This window comes from Miniopterus natalensis, chromosome 15 (assembly GCF_054644295.1).
Source record: "Miniopterus natalensis isolate mMinNat1 chromosome 15, mMinNat1.hap1, whole genome shotgun sequence".
In the NCBI taxonomy this organism is placed as follows: domain Eukaryota; kingdom Metazoa; phylum Chordata; class Mammalia; order Chiroptera; family Miniopteridae; genus Miniopterus; species Miniopterus natalensis.
In genome coordinates, this window is record NC_142095.1 from 30,103,539 (window position 1) to 30,121,977 (window position 18,439).

Genomic DNA, 18,439 nt, shown 5'->3' on the forward strand with positions numbered 1-18,439 from the left:
CCCCAATACACCACCCCTGAACACACTAGAGGCACACTCATTTATTTACCACCCCTGCTCTGCCACCTGTGAGCTTTGTTACCTTAGGCAGGCTATCTAGATGATCTGTGCTTCAGTTTCTTCTGTCTATGGCTGCTTTGGGACTACAACAGGTGAGTTGAATAGTGTCACAGAGACCACCTAGCCCTTAGAGACTTAAATATTTACTATCTAGCCCATTACAAAAATGTTTGCTGGCCCTGTTCTACTCCAGCTTCAGTTAGAGACAATGAGGCCCACAGACAGGAAGGGTTTGCCTGAAGTCACACAGCAGTTCAGTGTCTTGGTCATGTCTCTCGCACAGCTCTGGCTGGGTCATTGGGGTCCCAAGAAGAACTGGTGGCAGGAAAACTCACCCATTCTGTGCCTTCAGCAGATTCTGTCCGCAGAGAAAGGAGTTGTTAACACTGAGTTCTAACCCTGGTTCAGATCTTAGATGCCGTGTCCTTTTCAGTGTTCAAACACCCCTAGTTTATATTGGCTCCCATGCATAGAGGGCTCACTTAGGGCCATTCTCTCTCAGCGTTCATAATGAGTTAGGGGGCAGAGATCGCCCCAACATCACAGGTAAGGAAGCTGAGGCTCAGAGAGGGAAACAGCTTGTCCATGAGCACACAACAGCTACAGAACAGGGTCAGAACTGACAGCCCACCGGCCACCTGGAGTGTGATGTCGTCTTTTCAAACTGTAAACCTTTTAGCCAACCAGAAACACTCTCCCCTAAGAAGGTGAAGTGACTTTCATTATGTTTCTTCCTGTCTGCCTTGCACGGGGGTGGGGAGCTTTAGTTGGTCATTCAACAGATATTAATTGAGCACCTATTATGTCACTGGAGGTACAGCAGTGAACAGGACCCACCAGCTCCCTATCCTCAAGGACCTCCCTTCCTCCCACCTTTCTTTCCCTAACTATGCTTTATAGAGACTTAATTTATATAGAGTAAGATGCATCAATCTTAAGTGTATATGCCAGTGTATATTGGCAAATCTATACCATCATGTAACCACCACCTGTGTCAGAATATAGAACATTTCCAGCCCTCCAGAAAGTTTCCCTGTGCCCCTTAGCAGTCACTTTCCCTACCCTGCCCCAAGCAACCACTGGCCTGATTTCTTTCCTACAGATTAGTTTTTCCTGTTCTGGAACTTCATATAAATGTTATCAAGCAGTGATTTCTCTCTGTCTGGCTTCTTTCAATCAGCATGTTTTGAACTTAATCCGTGTCATTGTGTATATCATCGGTTTGTTCCTTTTGATGGCTGTGTGGTATTCCACAGTATAGATGCACCACAGTTTGTTCATCCATTCATCTGTTGATAGCTGGGTTGTTTCCACTATTTGGCTATTGTGAATAATGCCTCTGTGCACACCCTTGTACTTGACTTTTTGTGGTAAATACCTCTTGAGTATTTACCTAGGAGTGGAACTGTGGGGAAAGGGCTCACGTTTTAGCCCATGGTGGTTTTGCTCTCTTGTGCGGGTCACTGGGGAATGCAGGATGCCTGTGTACCCAGTGCTCAGTGATCCTCCAGGACAGGAGCCCAGCACAGCCTTCTGGGGCCGAGACATGTCTGATGGGGTTTCTTCCTCCCCAGATGAGTGACATGCTCCTGTACACATATCCCCAGAAGGATGGGAAGTACCGGCTGAAGAACACGTTGGCAGTGGCCAGTATGAAGGTAAATGCCTAATGCTAGGCACCCTGGGGTAGGCAGAGGAGACCCCAGGTGAGGAGGGAACAATAATCCTTCTTCTAGGAGCTCACAGACCAGCTGGGCAGAGGGAGCCTGAGGAACAGTGTTATGTTGTGGGTTACAGCAGGATTATGCTATAGATAGAGGTGAGTGAGGGGGAGAGGGCAGAGAGGGATGGTGAGGGAGGGCTTCCTGGAGGAAGGGAGCTGAGTCCCTAAGAGTGGATAACATGTAGACAGATGGGGAAGGGTATTTTAGGAGGAGAGAAATGTGTAAGCAAAGGCTTGGAGGGAGGAAGTAGGTGTTTGGTAAATTTTTTAAATTGTGGTAAAATATACATAAAAATTACCATTTTAATCATTTTTAAGTATACAGTTCAGTGGCATTAAGTACATTCACTGTACTTGGTTATGCAACCATTATCACCATTCTTATTCCCAAACTGAAACTTTGTGCCCATCAAACACTAACTCCCCATTCCCCTCCACTTTCTCTCTCTCTGATTTTTTTAATATATTAAGTTTTTATTATATAAGTTTCAGGTTTACAACATTATAGCTTAACATCTGTATACACTACAAAGTGATCACCCTTAAAAGTCTGGTTACTATCCATTACCATACAGTTGACCTCCTTTACTCTTTTGTCCCCCCCCCAACCCCCTTATCCTTTGGTAATTACCAGTCTTTCCTTTGTATCTGAGTTTTTTGTTTGTCTTTTGATTCCACATAGAGTGAAATCATACATTATTTGTCTTTCTCCTCCTGGCTTATTAGCATTATACCTTCAAGGTCCATTCATGTTGTCACAAATGGCAAGATTTCATTCTTTTTTATGGCTGAGTAATATTCCATTATATATATGCACCACATCTTCTTTATTCATTCATCTATCAATGGACACTAGGTTGTTCCTGTACTTGGCTGTTGTAAATAATGTTGCAGTGAACATAGAAGTGCATGTATTTTTTTGAATTAGTGTTTTCATTTTCTTTGGATAAAGGAAATGAAGTGGAATAGCTGGATTATATGGTAGTTTTATTCTTAATTTTTTTAAGAATCTCCATACTGTTTTCCATAGTGGCTGCACCAGTTGATAAACCTACCAATAGTACATGAGGGTTCCTTCTCTAGGCACTTCATGGAAGTGGAATCACACAGTATGTGTCTTTTGTGAGTGGTTTGCTTCGCTTGGCATTATGTCCTCAGGGTTCATCCATGTTGTGGCATGTGTCGGAATTTCCTTCCTTTTTATGTCTGAATAATATTCCACATTTTGTTTGTCTGTTCACCCATGGATGTGTACACTTGGGTTGCTTCCACCTTTTGACTATGGTAAATAATGCTTCTATAAACTTGGGGTGCAAATATTTGTTCAAATGGCAGATATTTTTTAAACAAATGTAAGAGAGATGCCAGCCCAGCTGGAGAGTCTCGTGGGTAAGGGCAGAGAGACAGGAAGGAAGGAGTCCTGGTCATGTGTGGCCTAGCTCAGTGTAACTTCTCCCAGATGCAAGGATGGCTGGGAGCTAATGGGGATTCTGGGAGGGCTTAATGGGCAGGAGGCTTTAGGAAGTTAGTTCTAACAGTGGAGTGAGAGAGGGGAACACTGAGATGGGAGAATGGAGCGGGAGGTGAAGCTGGGGAGGAGAGCTGGAAGAGGCATTGTGGGGGTCTCTCTAGGTCCTGGAAGGTCTTTACAAGAGAAAGGGGAAGAAGGAAGCACCTTTCTCAGTAGGGAGGTTTGTTCTCTTTTTGAACCAAAGGTTCCACTGAGGAGTCCAACAGAATGGGAGAGAGTGGTCACTGAGCAGGTAATTGTGCAGCAGGAGGCTGGGCCCTAAGAGGGAAGCTCCAAGGCCTTCCTGGGGTAGTCAGTGGCCAAGGACCATGGATAGAATCAGAGCTGGAGTTGGCAGCCCCCCCCCCCCCCCCACGCATACACACACAGAGCATCTGCCATGTCTCTGAGAGCATCTGAGGAAACTCAGGCTTAGAGAGGGGCAGTGGCAGGACCAGAGGAAGAATCTAGTCTATGGTTGCCCCTTCATGCCCCTGCCCTGAGGGTGCCTCTTTTGGTTTCCAGGTCAGCCGCCCTGTGATGGAGAAAGTGCCCTATGCCCTAAAGATTGAGACTTCTGAATCCTGCCTGACTCTGTCTGCAAGGTATGAAGAAGAGGAAGGAGGGAAGGCCTGGGGGATAAAGCGACAGAGTTTTCCAGTTGGGAAAGTTTGGAATAACAAATGTTGGATGTGTCTTTGGTTTTATTTTGGTATCCTTTGGATCAAAGGACTTTTTCTTTTTCAGTGTTTCTTAATCATTTTTGGATCATAGGCCACTTTGAGAATCTGATAAAACTGGCTTCCCCCCCCCCAAAAAAAATGTACATAAAATTTTACATAGAACTTCAGGGGTTTCTAGAGCCCTTTTTCTTAAAATATAACAATAACAATATCTTACGGTTGTAAAGCTCTACAGATTATTGGGTCTTTATAGCAACATGAAAAGTTAAGGTGAGTAAAGAATGCATTGTGCGCCTATTTCATAAAGTTCCTGCTTTTCGGCTTCATGTCTGGAGAGAAAGGATAACAAGTGAGCATTCATCATCTAGCTTTCCCTGATTTGGGGTTTGGCCTTTCTCTCAGAACCCTCTGTTTTTCTCCAAGCCCTCAGGCTGCCCAGGGGTCCTTCCTCACTGGCTTTAGGCAGTGAAAAAGCTCCACCTCCTGCACCCCCCACCCTGCTTTCCAGGCAAGGCCAGCTCAAGCCCAGAAACCAGGGAGGTGTGGCTCCTGCCAGGGCTGCACTGGGCATGGTAGAGGCAGGACAGGGTTCCCAAGGCTTGGGTGCCTTCCCTGTCAGGTAGTGCATGACCTAGGGTTGTCAGCAGTGCCGTTTGTGTGGGGTGGAGGTTCTGGTGTGACATGGGATGTGCACACACTGACCCACAGGCTGTCTCATAGATGCGTTTATTAGCCGCTCCTCAGTGCCAGGTTCTCTGCTGAGGACACAAACGATTTAAGCCTTGATTTGCTCAGGATGGGGGGGACCCCACATTCTGGGTAGGAGTTGTGAACTGGTTACAATACAGAACATAACTGCTGTAAGAATTAATAGTGATGATGACAAGAGTAACCTGCATTGGGCACCTGCTGGGTCTCAAGCCCTCCTCTGACCCTCATCACCATCCTTGAAGGTGGGCCTTGCAGCTCCTTCCATGCTTGGGGAGTTGAGGCATAGAGAGGGGTCACACAGCCCATGTGAGGCAGAACTGGTGTTCAGACGCAGGACTGTGTGACCCAGAGTGCTTTTCCACTACTACTACTGCCTGAGGGGGAATTCCAAGCAGTGACCCCATCTGGAGGAGTGAGGGGAAGCTTCCTGGAGGAGGTGATGCCTGTGGGGTTCCATGACCTCTTCTCCCTTCATCTCTAGGTAAAATCAGAGACCTGGGGAGACCCCGGGTGTGGTTTCTGTTCACCCAACCATCAGGTGAGGGTGGTAACAGGACAGGCTCAGCCCTTCAGGTGGTGCTGCCCCTCTCTCTCAGGCAGGGGCACTGCCCTTTGGCCAGTGGACTCAAGGAGCCACTGTCACTGACAGGATGGTCACCTTCCTGCTAACCCAGCTACTTCACACTGAATCTTCCAGGGACAGTGGGACCATACATCTCATTTTAGGGACATGGCATCTGGCTGGCCGCCACCCTTCCTCCCTCCCAGACCAAACTGTCTTTTTCTGGCTGAGGCTGCATACTTAGTGCAGGATGGGAGCGACACCTAGTGGTTCCTGTGAGAATTAGGCAGCTCACAGCCCAGTCTGGCTGTCACCACACAGGAAAACTTCCAGGCACCGAACAGGGATGTGGGAAGTCAGCTTTTGGATGAATGAGTGCCTAGGAAGTGATGTGGAAAACTGTGGGGACAGTTGGAGAGACTGGAACCTTGGCTTATGCCAGCTTCTGTCTACTCTTCTCCCCCTACCCCCTATTCACTCATCCCTCCTGAAGTGTGGACCCCTTAGAGCCTCTGTAATACCCCTTGCTTTGCCATTGACAAAGTCCATCTACATCCCATGTGTCAGTTCATTCCCACAAAAGCCCCAGGAGTTAGAGGAAGAATGTTGACACTCCCATGTTGCAGGTGAAGAAGTGGCCTGGGGGTGCCCTGGCCACCCTGCTGAAGTGCAAACCTGAGCCTGTCTGGCTTGCTGGTGGGATTTCAGATGCCAAGAGGCTCAGGCGTGGGGGGGGGCAGGGGACCTCCCTGGACTTAGTTCCCCCTTGCACCCTCGCTAACTCCAGCTTGTGTCCACAGCTCCTGTGCAGAGCGGGACGAGTGGCATAGCTGTCTGAGCAGAGCCCTCCCTGAGGACTACAAGGCCCAGGCTCTGGCTGCCTTCCACCACAGCGTGGAGGTAAGTGGAGGCCCTAGGACCCACCTGACACCAGCCACGCAGCCCTGGTTTCCCTGGGTGGGCCACACACCCAGGAAGACTTACAGCTCTTTGCATCAGGATACTGGCTCCTCCTTCTCCTCCCACCTCTCCTACCATATTCCTACTGGCTCAGGGCAATCACTGTGCAACCCCAGCCTGGAGCACAATACCTCCAGTTGGCTCTTTTCCTAACCCAAGATCAGCTTCCTGGAGGATACGATGTGGGGAGGGGGAGGTTATAGAATTAGAATCCACCCTGTCCCACACACATACACACCCCGTACTGGAAAGTGGGCACCCATCGAGCCCATCTTCTGACCATACTGCTTGGCCCCATTCCTTTGCTCTAGTTACGAGAGAGGTTGGGGGTCAGCCTGGGGGAGAGACCCCCCACTCTGGTGCCTGTCACACATGTTATGATGTGCATGAACTGTGGCTGTGATTTCTCCCTCACCCTGAGGCGTCATCACTGCCACGCCTGTGGCAAGGTGAGTCACCCGGTTGTGGGGGAGTGTGTGCATTCGGGTGGCGTGGGGTGGGGATTCAGGAGTACCTAGCAGCTGTTGCATGCAGGCCCAGAGCTGGGTGTGTTCACACCAACTCTTCTAGGTAGGGATTGTTAATGCCCACTTAACTAATATCCTCAGACCATGGTGCCAAATTCCAGGCCCCTTCCACAAACCACCATGCTCCCCAAAGAAAATCTTAGCATACGTGGTTATTGTCTTGTAAAAAAAAAAAAAAGTATCTGTTGTGGTTAAGGGCTCATCAGAAAAAGAGATAAGCACATGCACAGCTATGCAGCTGCACTGGAAAAGCAGGACAACCTAGCACAGTCCCTGGAGGAGGTGGGGGCAGGTAGGCAGAGGGGAGAGGATGCTGGCCCTAAGCATGCACTGAGATGATGAGAACCACTCCAACATGCATCCCCAACTGGGTCTGCAGATTGTGTGCCGGAACTGTTCGAGAAACAAGTACCCTCTGAAGTACCTCAAGGACCGGATGGCCAAGGTCTGCGATGGCTGCTACGGGGAGCTAAAGAAGAGGGGCGGGGACATCCCAGGCCTGATGAGAGGTAACCTGGGGACCACCCTTACCTTTCTTCCATTTGGCCCATGTGGTTTCTCCCTGGCCTGTGGTTGGTACCTGAAACCACTTTCCCGGGAGGCTCAGACAAAAGCAGCCCTTGAGGAGGAACTAGGGGTTTAAACTCACACCTGGGGCAACATTTCCAAAAATGCTGGTTCCAAGGAAACTTGATAGGTGCTCCCAGAAGAAGGGTTCTATGGGCAGCTAAGTTTGAGAAGCACTGGGTCAGTGCCTCTCAGTAATGGGGACAGTAAGTGGGGTGCTTACATTTACTTTGCCATAGCAGCCTCTTTTCGAGAATGCTTTGTAGGCCTGTGTTCTGTGGGCCCTTTTTGGGATAAGGATTGTGAGATGGATAACAGAGTTGTGGGTCAGGGAAGGGCTAAGGCGCCGGTAAAGGCGCCTGAGGAAGCTGAGTTGGCTCTTGAGAGACTGTGTTCAGGGGACAGGCTTTGCCCAAGTAGGGTTGGACTGGAGGGAGAGCAAGTGTATCGTGGGCCTAAAACCAAACAGTTCTCTGGACCACCAAGGCCATCAGAGTGGACAGCCCAGCCCCAGCCTCCTGGGTACCTGGAGAAGGGATGGCCAGCATCCAGGAGAAGCCTTCCCTCCCTGCTCCAGGGCCTTTGTGTCAGCAGAAGGAAGTGTGCCCATTTTTCTGGTCACCCTTAAACCCCACGGTGAGGCTGGTTTCCATCTTGGAAAGGACTGGAACTCTGATTTACAGGAATAAGCATTGCAAAGAATTGGCGTGCCTGTCCATGTGGACACTTACCTCCCTTTCCCATAATTTGTCTTGGTTACAGAGCGGCCAGTGAGCATGAGCTTTCCTCTGTCCTCCCACCGCTTCTCGAGCAGTACCTTCTCGTCCGTCTTCCATAGCATCAACCCCTCGACCTTCAAGAAGCAGAAGAAAGTCCCCTCGGCCCTGACCGAGGTAAGGCAGGTGGGGTTGCCTGCGTGGGCCCCTTGGGATTTGGATAGTTCATTGTCCTCCTCTGTGAACAGTGTCAGACCCCCTCCCCCAGTCTGACGGGGCTCTTTGGGAGAAAGAGGACCCCTAGTGGGACACATTCTGTTTATAAGGACTGACACACCACTAATAAGGGAAGTGCCTGTCTCCTGGCATGACTGAGAAGATGCCTGCTTGGTGGCAGAGTGCAGGACCCAGAATGGTTGTAGATGGTGCTAGAAGATGTCTTTCTCATCTTTCTCTCTGCCTCTCTTGTCCAACTTGCTCTTTTCTACTTTCTTTCTCTCCTGCCCCATAACATAGACCTGGTACCCAAGGGTACTGCACAGACTACTGGGTTTTTCCAACTAAAGCAGCTACAGCCCTGGCTTAGCTCTCCCACGGCAGGTCCTCTGAGCTGTACCATCCTCTCACCTTGGGGGGGTCTCAAACAGGCTCAGGTGGTGAGCCCCCTGGAAGCTCTGGCGCTCTTTGCTGGAAACCTCAGAATTGGCTAAACTCAATTCCATCCTGCAAATGGGACCAGACTTATATGTCTAAATTCTAATCACAATCACAAATAAATGTGTGCTTGTGAATATTCAAGACTTTGAAAGAAGTGTGATCAGCTGTTTCCAGTTTTTTTCATTAATATTCATTATCAGGTAGCAGGTGGCAAGGGTTTAAAAGTGTTAGGGGATGAAACACTTTAATGGATATAGTTCTGTCCATTAACTTAATTCCTTCTGCATATTAAAAATCTTGGGAATAACACATACTTGGTAAAAAAAAATTTCAAAGGGGTCAATGGGGGAAAAAGGGAGACATCTGTAATACTTTCAACAATAAAGATAAATTTAAAAAAATTTTTTTTTTCAAAAAAAGCACAAAAGAACATCTGATGAAAGTGAATTTCTCTTCATCTCTGAACTCCTTCAGTCCTACTTACCCCAGGGGTAACCACTGTCAAGTTTTTCATGGATCCTTGCAAAAAATGTATCTACATAATGAAGATGTACATTTGTAGATCCCCCTTTTTACCCAAAAGATAACATATTATACTGAATTTTCACTTAATTTCTCTTAGATATTATTTCCCTTTTGCTCAGACATATAAATCTCACGTTTTCATCGTATGGTTGTCATATCATTTATTTAACCAGTCCCTTTCCACAAATCAAGAAAAGCTTGCCCTTGCCCTAGCAGGTTTGGCTCAGTGATTAGAGCATCGGCCCTCGGGCTGTAGGGTGTCCAGTTCGATTCTGACCAAGGGCACATGCCTCAGTTGTAGGCTTGATCCCCGGACCTGGTTGGGGCACGTGCAGGAAGTGACCAGTCGATGTGTCTCTCTTACATCGATGTTTGTCTCTCTCTCTCTCCCTTCTACTGTCTCTGAAAAGCAATGGAAAAAATATCCTTGGGTGAGGATTTAAAAAAAAAAAAAAGCTTTCCCTGTCACTCCCACTGTGCTGGTGGTCTACATGTACATGAGTCAAGTTCATCAAACCTGAGTGTTTCATGGGGGCAGAGTTTGAGAACCACTGCTCTTACCCTTCTAGTGTCAGGCTGCTCTGACCTGCTGCCATGTGGATCTGCCCCAGCCAGCCCTTTGGTACTTTTTGTCCAAAGTTACAAACCTTTTTACTATCCAGCAAAGACTGCAGTCAGTGGGATCTCCCCGGGAGAAATGAGCCCCAGTCTCTTGCTGCCCTCTCCCAGGAGCTCCACCTCACCAGTAAGACTTGCTCCCCATGAGAAAGTCTGCAGAAATGTTGCCTCCCAAGCTTCTGTCAGAAAGAGAAGTTGCAGAATTGGTTTCCCCTGTCATGTTCTGTCCATGCTGACTTTCTTGCTCTGTGAGATGTTTCAGCACAGCAAGTGTGTGTGGGGGGAGCCAGTGTCTAGTGTGGGAAGTCCTGGATCTGTGGCAGGCAGGTTTCTTTCCTGTGCTGCTCAAAATAGCCAGAGCTGGTCCTAGCTTCCTTTCCCTACACTAAAGTTTGTTGACCTCTGGAGTATTTGCTGAGAGATTAGAGTATATTTCTTCAACTTAATAGGGATTTGACCTTTGATGGATCTCTCCATTCCTCTGAGCCTCAGTTTCCCCATCTGTAAAATGAGAAAATCAAATGAAATTATTTCTAAACCTGGCGGCCTTGCTCTAATAGTAAGATTAATATTTATGGAGCACTTACTGTGGGTCTGTCATTGTACCTGTTAGGTAGGTCACCTGTCTTGTGTTATTTAATTTCAGTTTAACTGGCATGGAAACTGAGACTTAGAGGAAGGAAATAAATTGCACGACATTACCCGTCTACAAACTGGTAGCACCTGGATTGGAACCCTAGATTGGTATTACTCCAAGCCTGTGTTCTTAACCCCCACATAAAGCCTGTGTGACAGATGACTACTAATAAGAAGGGGAGAAGTTAACACATCCCATTAGGCAGGAGATGAGAAAACCTTTACGTAAACAGTACAAAGAGGATCCCTCCTTAAATGCAGTAAGTCAATAAGCTGAAAGTGTAAGAACCAATTTTAGAAGGAAGAAAGAACCTTTCCCCCAGGTATCAGTTTCATAATTCAGGGGTTTGGGGCTTGGGGAAAATGACCAGGAATCTGAAGCACCTCTACAGGGCAGCACTCCTGGAGGCAGTTTTTGACTCTTGGGTCTTGTCAGTAAATCCTATGTCTCAAACCAAAGGATTGTTTTGCTGACTTTGCTGGATGGATCCTGAGACCTCATCCAAGTCTCAGATTTCAAAGCAGTATAAACACTCAGCCAACTATTTTGTGTGTCATTTTGGCTCTGTCTAAACTGTGCCCACCACCACCTGGTGCCCTGACCATTCTGCTTCCCGTCTGCCAGGTGGCTGCCTCCGGAGAGGGCTCCGCCATCAGTGGCTATCTCAGCCGGTGTAAGAAAGGCAAGAAGCACTGGAAGAAGCTCTGGTTTGTCATCAAAGGCAAAGTGCTCTACACCTACATGGCCAGTGAGGTAATGGTGGTTCATGCTTTCTCCCCTCTCCCCTCTCCCCTCTCCCCTCTCCCCTCTCCCCTCTCTCCTCTCACCTCTCCCCTCTCCTCTCTCCCCTCTCCCCTCTCCCCTCTCCCCTCTCCCCTCTCGTGAAGGCTTGAAGGTTAAGCTTGAGCCTCAGAATGTCCATGTGGGGTGTGCACACTGTCACCTCAGGGCAGTGTAAGGCCTGGATGCTGGTTCCAATTCCCATGTCAAGTCTTTATTGAGAAATGCCATGTGCTGAGTGTTGCTGTGGACACACAACTAACTGCATGTCCATCCCAAATCTAAGGAAACTGCCATTTCTGTGTGGAGATAAGGCAGTACAGCGTGCGGACCTGTGCACCAAAATATTTGGATGTCATAAGCCCAGCACTCTGTAAGAGAAAGCTGCTTTCTGCTCCCACTTCGGTTGTTTGGGATAAAATTCAACAGGTTGAAGGAAACTACCACACTTTTTGTCTGCTTTTTTTTAAATCAGGGAACTACATTGCCTCATAGCAACTCTTCTATTAAGTAAAACTTGTTCATATTTTTATAGGACATTTTACATTTACATCTTCTAAAATATTGGAGAGAGTGCCTTGGAAATCAAGCCTCCTTCCAGAGTAGACAGGTGTGGGCTGTGTTTCTACGGCTGGGGGCTGTCTAGTCCTGACCTAGGCTGAACCTGTGGGATAATGTGAAAGATTTCCTTGTCCAGGCCTCACCATCTGGTGGCTTCCAAAGCTAAACAAATCTGTTTTGAAAATGGGACTTAAGTGCATTCTATCCAGCTACAGAGAGTGTGTGCTTCACCCCATGAGGATGTGCACAGAGCACAGGGCTGGTCCCTTTCCCCTGACTGCAGATGCTGGCGAGTGACAAAGCAACTTCCTTCTTCAGGACATAAAGCTTCCCTCACAAAGGACCCACAGCTGTGACGGCTGGAGTCGGCCCTGTCCTCAAGGGTTCCAGAAGCCAGCAGGAACATAGACATACAGAGGGGACTTACAGTGGGGCTGAGTTGCTCGGGTGCTGGTTGAGTTGAACCCTTCCTGAGGGAGTTCTTCATTCACATATCCACAGATGGGGCTTTTTATGCTAGGGAGAATTTTGGTCTTTTCAGGACAAACTGAAATGTGATGTACAATCCCTTCTGCAGCCCAGGGCAGCATCTTCCTGAGCAGGCATTCCATAGGACACTGCAGGGGTTTTCTTCTCTAGAAATGGGATTCTGAGAGAATCCTAGGTAGACAATGAGTAGGACTTCCTCACAGTCGTACTTCTCAGAATCTCTCATAAACGAGGCCATGTTGTGGATCTCTAAGATGTGAAGATTTCCCAAGCTGGCCTGACCATAGGCCATTCCTCATGGAGCATCACAGAACTGTTGTTGCACAGGACACATGTTGGGAAGAAATGCTGGCTTAGATGAACAAAGGCTAGTGATAATTAAATAACCACCAAAGAGAAGGTGAGTCCTCTCTGAGAAAGGAAAACCCACAGTCCCTAGGTTCTAAGCAACAGTTGTCATGGAAGAGACAGCATAAGTTGATTTTAAAAGATGAATTTAATAAGTATGCTTCCAAAATAGTATCTTCCAGAGAGAGAAACTTGTATAATTTCTCAATAAGCATATTCTAGTGATAGGACCAGCTTTAAATTCCATCAAAGAAAAAGGGTTGATAATGTGGATAGCCAGTGGTCACTGTGTACAGTACTGTGAACACATCATGTACCCTGAGCTGACCAAAGTTAATGGAACTTGTTATTCAGTGACAGTCCTGGGAGAAAGTGACTGTCAGGAACCTTTTCTTTTCTCTAAAATTTTATTATTTAGTTATATTTATTATTATAAAACATTTCAAACATAAATGTTGAAAGAATTTTCAGTGACCTGTCATATACCCATGAACTAGATTATGCAATTAACACTTTACTATGCTTCCTTGATCAAGTATCTGTTTATTAATCCCTCTCCCATCTTTTTGATGTTTTTAAAAGTGTACTTCCCCCTAAGGGTTCAATATTTGTGTATTTTTTTCTTTTGAGGTACAATTTACATACAATGAAGTGCCCAAATAGGGTACTGTTTGATGGGTTTTAATCATGGGTACACCTATAAATCCCCACCTCATCCCTGTCCCAGAGGCGACACACTGTTCTGATTTTTCCCACCATAAATTAGTTTTGCCTCTTTTAGATCTTCATATAAATGGAATCACATGTGACTTCTTCCACTCAGTGTGATGTTTTTGAGATTGAGTCATGTTGCATATAGCAATAGGTCATTCCTTTTTATGGCTGAGTAGTCTTTCATTTTGTGAATATACCAGTTTGTTACATATTAAATAACTGAATAAGTGTGGGTCTACTTCTGGGGTCTCTATTTTGTTTCACTGATAATATTTACTAATCCTTATGTCAGTACCATAGTGTCTTATTTATCAATTCTTATGACAGTACCATACTATAACTTGAAGTCAGGTTGTGTCAGTCCTCCAACTTTGTTCTTTTTAAAGATTGTTTTGGGTGTTCTAGGTCTTTTGTGTTTCCATATAAATTTATCGATTTCTACAAAAGCCCGCTGAGATTATGGCAGGGTTTGGTAAATCTATAGATCAATTTGGGGAGAATTAGCATCTTAACAATATTGAATCTTTCAATTCATGAACATGGTATTAATCTATATTTATTTAGCTCTTTAATTTCTCTTTTAATGTTTTGCAGTTTTTAGTATAGAGGCCTTAGACTTGTGTTCTTGCATTTCTGTTAACTTTATTCCTAAGTATTTTATTTTTTGGATGCAATTTTGAATAGAATTTATTTTATTTTCTAGTTGTATAGAAATATTTTTTTAATTATTCTGTGACCTTACTAAATTCATTATTAGTTTTAGTAGTTGTTTTGTAATCAATCATGTTTTTGTAAGCACAGATAGTTTTACTTCTTCCTTTCTGATCTTTGTCTTTTATTTATTTTTCTTGCCTTAATGCAATGGCTAGGACCTCCAGAACAGTGTTGAATTTCATTGATAAAGTGAACTCCCTCTTGCCTTGTTCCCAGTCTTAGGGGAAAAACATTCAGCATGTCACTATTAAATATGATGTTAGCTATAGGTATTTTATAGATGTGTTTTATCAGCTTAAGGAAGATCCCTTCTATTGCTAGTTTGCTGCAAGTTTTTATCATGAATAGATGCTGAATTTTGTGAAATTATTTTTCTGATCTAGCAGTCTTTGAAAATTGATTCCCTTTTATGCACAAAGTCTTCTCTTCCTTTTTCTCCCACAACCATTCTGATGGGCTTAACTAATTATATCTTTGTTTATATGTGGTTTTATAAAACTGTATTGTTTATGAACATGTATTTTTGCATAAATATGTGTGTATATAAAAATATCTTTATATTTTAAATCTTTTTCTATCAAGCACTGTGATTTTAAGGTCCATCTATGTTCTCTGGGTACATCTCATTGCATTGTTAGCACCTTTATAGCATAGATACCCCAAGTGCTCCATTCCTAAAGCCCTGTGAATGAGGGCATGGGGCGATGAGTATAGAATATGTTATCAGAAGTAACTCTAGAAAACTAGCTGAGTCACTGACTGATTGAATCAGTGGAAAGAATGTGGGGTTAGAAGGTCATCATGAGTCCAGATTTTGGCTCTGCCCCTTACTTGCTGTGTGATAATTGGAAGTTATTTACTCACTCTGAGCCTCAATTTCTTATTCGAATGGGGTGACATTTTTAATGATTGCTGTGAAGATTAAACAAGATAAGGTGGAGGTGAAAATGCCTGAACCTTAATAGGCTGTCACAAAATGATAAGTTTCTTTTCCTCCTTATGCTTGGTCCTGGAAAGAAGTGGGGATGAAGAGTATGTGTGTGGTTATTTCACCGTGTCCAAGGCATGTCCCAACAGAAGGACTCATCATGCACCTCAAATTGGAGGTGTCATTGAATGCCAAGCTGTTGCCTGTGTATCGTTCTGTGTTTAATGTCAGTTTTTCCTTCTGTCCTCTGCAGGACACAGCGGCCATGGAGAGTATGCCCCTGCTAGGGTTCACCATTGCCCCAGAAAAGGAGGAGGGCAGCAGCGAAGTAGGACCTGTTTTTCACCTTTACCACAAGAAAACCCTGTTTTATAGCTTCAAAGCAGAAGATACCAATTCAGCTCAGAGGTACCAAAATAACTAGTCCTATATTTCCTTTCCTCTCTCTCAGAAGGAAACTAGTTGTTACCTGGGGCTTTGGTTTTCTGTTGTCCTCCAGCCACCCTGTCCCATCAAGTCCCTTTGGGCCACAGCAGAACAGCTGAACTGCCTATTCTTAGTTGTGCAGTTTTTAAAGATTATTATGATTTATTCATACAGGCATGCATTGATTCAGCAAACCTTTGTTCTGTGTTCCAGGCCCTTTGCTCAAGCTGGGGAAACAAATAAATATGAATATGGTGTGGTCCCTGACCTTAGGCTAATAGTAATCTAGTCTGGTCACTTACAGGTTCTGTGACCACAGCACAGTCTCCTCTCTTTTGTTTTACAGGTGGGTCAAGGCCATGGAAGATGCAAGTGTGTTATAGCAGTTATCAAGCATGTGGACTCAGAATAAACTCTTAGGCTGATGTGTGGATCCTTCCAGAAGCCAGTCTGTGTCTCTACTCATCTGTACACTCATTGGATTCAGCACGGAGGCCTGACCTTTTATGCCGGAACCCCCTCTCTCACACCTTCACAAGTGGAGCCCTTAAGGGATATTTATGGACAGTTCCTTTTCTGCCTTCGTGTTTGCCACCCCACCCCACCCCAGCATAAACTATTTCCTTATCCAGCAGTGAGTTAAAATTCAGTAACATGAAGACATGGAATCCAACAGAAAAGTACATTTTAGAAATGCAGACTTTTTAGTAGAAACAAGCTTTTTCTATTTTTATTCCTGGTAAACATTGTCACTTTTCATATTGTTGATTTCAGTGCCTCAGGTGAAACAAGAAATAACCAGTAAATAACAGCTACTCTCATTGAAAGCACTTTATTGTTTTACTGAGCTACAACCTCCAATTTTATGTTTCCAAGGGATTTAAGTAAATAGCAGATGGAGTCCTGTGGACTAACTTGCCACCAGTACGAAACACGGATGTACGGAAAATTGACTTGTGCAAACCTGGCTGTGGCGACCCTCAGAGGGAAGGGTCCTCCTTACCGTGGATGGTGCACGGCAGTGGATAGGAAGACGAGGATTTCCTCCTCCATTTGGTCCTGTGACCTGTATACTGACACAATGACTTACTATAGGAGGGACTCCCTCCTTTCCACGGTGTCCTCATCACTACACCAGTGCTGGAAGCTCAGCTGCTGGCAGATTCGGCCCTTGCCCCGGAGGTCACTGCAAACCCTCCAAAGAGACAGGGTCTGCTTTAATTTATTGTGTGCCTTCTTGAGTTTTACCCCACACAAGCTGACAGCGTTATGTTTATGAAAACCTGTTCATTTCGACATGGTAATCCTTTCTGTATTACCAAAACCTTGAGAGAGATGAAATGAGAGAAAATAAGATACGATCAGCAGATGAATTCGTGGTCTTGGCCAATGGCTCTGGACACAGCGAAGGAACACAGAAGTAGTGACTTGAAGATACTCTCTAGGTGCCTAGGGCTCACTCTCCTCCTGCTAATGAGTGCTGCTCATTATGCTGGAAGTATTTTTACATAAAGCAAATTGGGGGGATAGGGGAATGGGTGGGATTCCTTGTTATTCTCATTAAAATAAAAAATCATATCATTTTCTGATGTCCTGTCCCATCCTCCTACTGCCTGTCCCCTAAAAAAGGCATTTGCTGACAAACTTTTTGTAAAAAGCACCATCTCAAGGAGTTATATACATTAAATATTTTCAGGGGATTTTTTTTTCTAGTTGGCAGTTCTTTTTAAATGTTTGCATTAAATGTTTAATGATTCTAAGTGATCAGACAGGTCTTTTTAATTAATTTTTGAGGGCTTACTCCCAATGGAATCATTTTCATCATCAGACATATTCAAATGGGCCTTCTCGACCCTCTGAGTTTTTAAAAAGCACAGCAGGACTTCAGCACCAGGCAGTGGAAGTTTCCCCAACCTGCTGTATGCCACCACCCATTGTCAGTTTCTGAGGTCCAGGTAGAATTATGTGTCTGGAAGTCATTTGAAGGCCTCTTTTACCATATAATATTCTATTTCTGATACTCTCTAAAGCAGAAATAATACGGCTTTTATTTCTCAGTGAATAGTTACCCAAATAAAAACACCTGGGAGATAGATCAGATACACTCGATGGGTTTTGTAGAAGTGGCAGGGGCCACCAAGATCCTCCACAGTTCATGTGTGATTGGACAAGGACAAGCCTGTCTTTACCTGTCCTTCTCATATGGTTCTTTGTATACTCAGTTCAGCCATTTTCTCCTGGCCAACTTTACTCTTTGTTCCTTTCCTGCCCTGCTCTTCCTCCAGCCCATTTTACATATCCATGTCACCAGGCTTCCCATGGGGCCTGCCCAGATGAAGCCACCCAACCGGCCTGGGGATACTCCTTCCCACTAGGCCCGGAGGCTGGAAAAATGGCCACGGGAAGTAATGCTGTGCCCCTCTCTCCTCCCCCACAGTGTCTGCTCTGCCCCCTGCTCTCTGGGCACAGAGCAGCCCCTTTACTGGGTGCGTCCAGCAAAGGCTGTTTCTTGGGAGGAAGCAGTATTCTGCCAAGCTACGGCTCAGAAGTTAGAATTCTGGCCCTGAGCAAGTCACTCACTTCAGAAGCTCTCAACTTTGGTGTCTTCATCTCTCACATGGAGACAGATGTCCAGGTTCCCAAAGAGTTCAGGGGATCAAGATGAACGTTTTGTGAAAGTGGACTGAAGACCATAAACCTGTGGCATGGCATTGTTATACGAAGTGAAAATGTATGGGCCCTGCTCTGTGACAATACAAAATGAAGACAATATGCAAAAAATACCTTCCTTCTTTTCCATGAAAATGGCAAGAAAGAGCCCTGGCCGGGTGGCCCAGTTGGTTAGAGCATCGTCCCATACACTAAAGGGTTGCAGGTTTGGTTCCCAGTCAGGGCACATATCTAGGTTTCGGGTTCGATACCCGGTTGGGGTGCATACAGCAGGCAACCAATCAATGTATCTCTCTCACATCAGTTTCTCTCTCCCTCTCTAAAAAAAAAATTTTTTTTAATCAATAAAAACA

The 18,439-nt window shown here is 45.5% G+C and overlaps 1 protein-coding gene across 1 annotated transcript in view; it reads left to right on the plus strand.

Moving 5' to 3' along the window:
• FGD5 (FYVE, RhoGEF and PH domain containing 5) overlaps positions 1-16,999 on the plus strand; it is a 100,686-nt gene extending 83,687 nt beyond the window's left edge. Inside the window, exons 12-20 of the mRNA XM_016209881.2 lie at positions 1,635-1,718; positions 3,819-3,898; positions 6,050-6,149; positions 6,521-6,658; positions 7,116-7,245; positions 8,066-8,196; positions 11,081-11,209; positions 15,244-15,398; positions 15,763-16,999. Of these exons, the coding sequence (XP_016065367.2) occupies positions 1,635-1,718; positions 3,819-3,898; positions 6,050-6,149; positions 6,521-6,658; positions 7,116-7,245; positions 8,066-8,196; positions 11,081-11,209; positions 15,244-15,398; positions 15,763-15,799 (984 nt within the window). The 3' untranslated portion in view covers positions 15,800-16,999. The remainder of the gene's footprint in view (positions 1-1,634; positions 1,719-3,818; positions 3,899-6,049; positions 6,150-6,520; positions 6,659-7,115; positions 7,246-8,065; positions 8,197-11,080; positions 11,210-15,243; positions 15,399-15,762) is intronic.
• Positions 17,000-18,439: the final 1,440 nt, after the last annotated feature.